This window comes from Bison bison, unplaced genomic scaffold, assembly GCF_000754665.1.
Source record: "Bison bison bison isolate TAMUID 2011002044 unplaced genomic scaffold, Bison_UMD1.0 scf7180017864495, whole genome shotgun sequence".
NCBI lineage: Eukaryota > Metazoa > Chordata > Mammalia > Artiodactyla > Bovidae > Bison > Bison bison.
The window spans coordinates 5,362,440-5,368,439 of NW_011495054.1; the positions used below are offsets into that span (position 1 = coordinate 5,362,440).

General features: G+C 37.8%; 1 protein-coding gene across 1 annotated transcript in view; it reads left to right on the plus strand.

Moving 5' to 3' along the window:
- Window positions 1–6,000, plus strand: part of HECTD4 (HECT domain containing E3 ubiquitin protein ligase 4) — a 117,764-nt gene that overhangs the window by 9,997 nt on the left and 101,767 nt on the right. Inside the window, exon 6 of the mRNA XM_010828596.1 lies at window positions 2,117–2,287. Within this exon, the coding sequence (XP_010826898.1) occupies window positions 2,117–2,287 (171 nt within the window). The remainder of the gene's footprint in view (window positions 1–2,116; window positions 2,288–6,000) is intronic.

Genomic DNA, 6,000 nt, shown 5'->3' on the forward strand with positions numbered 1-6,000 from the left:
ACATTATATTGAAATCACCTACTCTCGTGTGGAACTACTCGCCAAGACCACACACACCTTTAGTTTTGGACACTGTCTTACTCATATTTGTGTTCCTAGAATGTAGCCACAGCAGTTGATTGATGATAATGATAATAAGCTTGTCTTTCTGTGCCAGGCCCTGGTTTGGGCAGTTGACACGTACTACCTGGGAGGTATAACTAGGGCAGTTTCATCTTACAGTTAAGGCAGCTGAGGCTAGGCACCTTGTAAGCATCCAGTAAGTGTTTGTCCTTCAGTGGAAGAGTGAGCTCAGAGAGATTAAGTATCTTGGCACACAGTAATTGCAGCAAGAGGACTTGAACCCATCCACTCTAGAGTCTGAGTTCTTTATGCTACAGCTTTCTGCCTTTCAACCAAATTCAAACACAACAGTTAGAGTTGCCGTCTGTGGAGTGAGCGCCCTGAGAGTAGTCATAGCCAGGGCTTAAGTGAGATGTTACACCTTTTCTTGTTTGCCTCTCAGCGGTGTTTTTCCTGGAGTTGTCACCATTGCATCTCCAGAGCAGATTGGAGGTGCTCAGAAATTGTTAGATGAAAAAGTGAATAAATAGAGGCCATATTAACTCCATTTCCTATCAGTAATTCAGATAGATGAGAACACTGCCTATATTTATTTGCAATGGAGTTATAAGCTAGGGAATTAAACAGATGTTAAATCTTAGAATGTGATTTACACTTGAAGTAATGTTAGTATCCTGTGTTCTCGTAAAAACTGTTGTCCAAGAAAGCAGTGTTCACTAACTAGATATGTGCATTAGAATGATTTGGGAGTGCCTTAGGCCACTCAGTGACTTCCCTGGTGGCTCAGATGGTAAAGCGTCTGCCTACAATGCGGGAGACCTGGGTTCAATCCCTGGGTCGGGAAGATCCCCTGGAGAAGGAAATGGCAACCCACTCCAATATTCTTGCCTGGAAAATTCCATGGATGGAGGAGCAAAGTCAGACACGACTGAGCGACTTCACTTAGGCCATTCAGTAGCTGTTAACTTTATAGACTTATTGGCATTACATATTTCAAAGTGTAGTTACAGCAACTCCATGACTTTTTAAACTTTTGAGGTAGACAAAGCAAGTCTGGAAAAAAGTTCATAACATGAGTTCAGGGGTCAAAAGTAACCTGAGGAAAAGTAGTGGTTCACCCAAAGAAATGGAGTAACTGAAGGTCATTCTTACTGTTCCCTGAAGGAACCTGACCATGTCTAATTATTTTTCTTTGGGAATTTTCAGTTCTGCTCCTATTCTTGGATTAAAAAAAAAAAAAAAGCAGGTTTCTTGATTCTTATTTTATATTATTTTAAGTGCTTTTCTCTGGCAATAAAAATTAGTATATAACTGCACACTTAATGTGAAATGATGCAGAACTTATTCATTATACTTAAACAGAAGGATGTTTGCTATTAGAAACACATGCCTTCATGTCTAATGTAGAGAATGGCTGTTTGTCTCTTTCTTCCTGATGGACATGGTAAATTTCAATAAGGTCTTGTGTTCTAAGTTAGGAGCTTGTTTGTGCCTTCATCTGGCCTTTCTCCTCTTTCTTCTTTGCTTTCCCTCTTGTTTTCTTCTTGCCTTCTCTTTTTGTTTCCTTCCATAATTATTAATTTTTGAGTTAGACTCTAAATTAGGTGCTGAAAGTATAAAGATGAATAAGATATAGTTCCTGTCCTTTACATATAATAAAGTCTTAAATTTGTTTACTAAGGAAATTTCAGAAAGTACTATTTCTCTAAGACTTTTTAAAAAATAAATATTTGATAAAACACATGCAAAGCAGATTTAAAGTGTTTAGTAAATACTTTTTTTTCCTATTAAAATGTAATTTGAATTAATCTCAAGGATCTTTTAATATGTTGCATGGCTTGTTGTATAAAGTTTTATATATTTGTCATGTGATTTTCATATATTATTCTTAGAGATAAATGTCAGTTTTATTTTGATCAGGAAGCTTACTGAATTCTCTTCTTTTTTTTTTTTTTCTGAATTCTCTTCTTGGACTTAATGGCATTAATGATGAATTGATAGAAACAGAATTTACATGTCACACTAATGAAGTTTTCCTCTCTTTCTTGTCCAGGTGTGCCAGGTGGTGCCAATGCCAGCCAATCACCTCCCTGTTGGCAGCACTATGAGCACTGTGCACCTTTCTTCAGACGGCACTTACTTCTATTGGATCTGGTCTCCTGCCAGCCTGAATGAGAAAACACCTAAGGGACATTCTGTCTTCATGGACACTTTTGAACTTGTGGTGAGTTTCACTTTCTAATCCTGTGTCTTTGCAGAGACATTTTTACTTGCTTTCTTTTTATATTAGTGTACATGGGACCTAAAAAACTTGGAGTACTTGTGCAGTATATTCACTCTTGCCTCAAAATTGGTTTTCCTCTTGGATGTGCTTTGAAGGTTTCTTTATTTGGAGTTGTATGACACAAGTAAAGCCAGGCGTTTTGAAGGTTAATCTAGCAACAGAATGGAGATAACAATAGTTAATATGTAGACAGTGGGGTTTTTAAGGAGAAATGCTCATGAGCTTGCTGGAAATTTGGAACTAGATTACAGTAGCAAGATTGTGTCTACAGATGGATTTTGGGAGTCTCCGAGAGAGAGATGATTGAAACTGTGAAAGGCAATCATTCATTCATTCAGTAGATATTGGCAAAGTATCTACTGAGAGCCAGGCACAGTGGTGTTTAGGTGGTGGGAATACAGTGATGGGCAAGGGAGTAGGATCCTTGCTCAAATGGAGCTTGTATCTTGACTAGTGGGTGGGTTGAGTGGTGGTGGGAGAGAGACAAAACTTCAACCATAATCGAGTGAACAAATAAATGGACAACATAATTTGAGGTAGTGAAGGAAATACAGTAGCTAAACAGATGAGGGAGTTGGGGGTAGGGGAGGGAAAAATATTCTAGGAAAAGGAGACTACAAGTGCAAAAGCTCTGTGGTGGGAGCAGGCATGTGTGTGATAGGAAATGACAGAGTGGATGAGTGCAGAGAGCAGAGCTTGAGGTGAGGAGAAACTGGGAACTATGAGAGTCCAGATCTGCACTGTCCAGTGCAGTAGCCAGTAGCCACATGAAGCTGTGGTTTAATTTAAACAGAAGTTTAAAGTAATCAGAAATAAATACAGTTAAAACTTGAGTTGCTCAGTCACATTAGCCATGGTTCAAGTGCTCAGTAGCCACATGTGGCTGGCTAGTGGCTACCATATTGAATGTCAAAGATAACATTTCCATCATTAAAGAAAGTTCTATTGGACAGCACTGACATGTCTAGGTAGTATTTGTAGAGACTTGTAAAAGAAAAAATTGCTCCAAGCCAGGTTCAACAAAACCTTTTTTAATGATGTAATTTAACAGCCTGCTTCTGGGAAGAATTTTAGCCTTCCTGGGAAGGGAGAAAAAAAGGACACTGAAGCAATTTCTAATAAACTTTTATGGGGTTAAAACTTGTTCTGGGAAATCAGTCATCCATCCTGCCAGCTAACTATCAGTTTAGTAACCTTTCAGTATACATTGTTCTTTTTCTATTATCTAGTTTCACAGTATTCTCAAAAAATGATCTTTTTTTATAAAATGTCTTAGCCAGAGTGAGCCTTCAAATTGATCTGCTAGAGGTTTTACAGCTAGGAATGTCTTTTAAAAAAAAAAAAGAAAAAAAAAGATAATTGTTTACAAACAAACTTAACCAGCTGGTTAAAGGATTTAGGTCTTTTTTCTGGACAAAGGAACCTGACTGGCTATAGTCCATGGGGTCTCAAGAGTCAGACTTGACTTAGCAAATAAACCACCACCACCACCACCTAAGAATAATGGAAAAACATCAAAGAATTCCCCTTTCCTTGATATGCTTTGGTTTAATTTTAAAAATCATGTCAAAGAAAAACATGCAAATGGATACAATTTAAGGTAGTACATTCTAAGCTCACAATGAAAAGTGGGAGTCTCTTGCCCCATCCCTGGCATGTTCCTTATAGATAGTTACTTTAATGGTGTCAGCTTTTCCTTCTTCTAGTGGTTACTTTCATGTCTCTAAGTGAAAGATTTACATTGCTGTTTCTTGATTTACTAACTCCATATATTGTGTGTTTGTGTTTTGGTTTTTTGCTGTGGCAGATGAGGATTTGGCTCAATTCACCTCCTTTTTTTCTTCCTTCCTCCTAGTGTATTTATTTGATTCATTTTAATTCCTCTTTGGAGGAGGATACCTTTGTAACTTATAGTTAAACCTTTATTACTTGTTCCTCAGCTCTAAGTAGTATCTCTTATCCCTTGACCTTAGGAGAGGGAGATAGATAATAGTGTCTCTTCTTGTCCTTTAGTATGGGGAAAGCCAAAACTAAAAGTATACATTCAGGGGAATTCCCAAGAGGAAGTGAGATGATTCACCAACATCCAGCCTTAGAGAGTCTTAAGGATTGGTGGCATCAGGTATGGTACAGAACCATTGTGAGACGGGGGTATAGACTGCAAGTTTGTTAAAGGAACTGTCGTCTCCTTTCCTGGTACACACAACATTTGTGCTCAGATGCCAGCCGCCCAGGCAAAAGTCTTGATGTTTGTCTGAAAAAACAAATGACCGTGGAGAAAAGACCCCAGTGTACTGACATTTGGGTTCATATAAGTTAAAGACTTGCTGCCCCAGTGAATCACCCACAGTGATGTCTTCTAATAAGCAAGCCTCCCCAACCATGTGCATAGCATTCCTTTCAAGTGATGAACTGTTTAAAAAAAAGAGCAGACACAAAAAACACCCCAAACAAGTAAAAGCCAGGACTTTGGAGAGCTGTGTGTGTGGAGGGGAGAGGAGTAGATTTAAAAGTTTGGCAAGGTAGTGATAATTATTGAAGCCAGGAGCTGGGCACATGGGGAGCTCATTATACTACTCTTTCTTCTTTTGTGTACATTTTAAAATGACACTAATAAAGTTCTTTAAAAAATTTTAAAGCAGACCATTGAGAAACTCTAGACAAACTAGGAAAGTCTCTAGATTGGAAACTAAAAATAAGAAAAAGAAATCAGAAAAACAGCTAATAGAGTAAGATAAAGACCTCATTAGCACTTACTACTCTGTGAGACATATGAGAAGATACTGCGTTCATAAAACAGAGCAGGATGTCATGGAAAAAGGACTCTCAGAATATGAAAAGATAAAAGACATAAAGGAATAATCCTTCTGGATACTTAGTAACAGTAGTTCCCAAAAGAGAACAGAAAATAAGATATTATCAAAGAAATAATAGAAGAAAAATGTCAAACTAAAGGACACTGATGTCCAGATTAAAAGGTCTTTGGCACAGTGAATGAAAAATGTCCACACTGGCACCTCATCTTGACATTTCAGATTATCAGGAGCAAAGAGGATTCTAAAGCTTCTGGAGGTAAAATAAAATCATGTATAAATAATGAGGTATAAGAAGAACACCAGGCTGTTCAGTCTCATTACTAGATGTAAAAATGGGGCAGTACTTCAAAAAATCTGGGGGAAATCAATATCTAACCCAGAAGTCAGGTAGTCAGCCAAAATATCAATCAATCATAAAAACAACATACAGATATTTTTAGACATATAGGATCAAAAGCTCATACCTGCCCTGGAGGAAATAGAACAACTACAAGCCTTTGCCTGTGGCATGAAATAAAAAGTTGGGGAGATGCTCAAGGGCCTGCTATAGATTAAAACAGTAACCTTTGAGTCACTTTTGGAGTCTGAATCCAATGGACCATTTATAGAAAAGAAAATTTGGAGACAATTTGGAATTTGAATGTAAAATAAGTATTAGAGGAAACCAAGGAGTATATTCTTATTTTTAAAGTTATGATAATGGCATTGTGATTATGTAAGAAAATGTCCATATTTTTAGAGATGAGTAGTGCGGAGAAGGCAATGGCACCCCACTCCAGTACTCTTGCCTGGAAAATCCCATGGATGGAGGAGCCTGGTGGGCTGCAGTCCATAGAT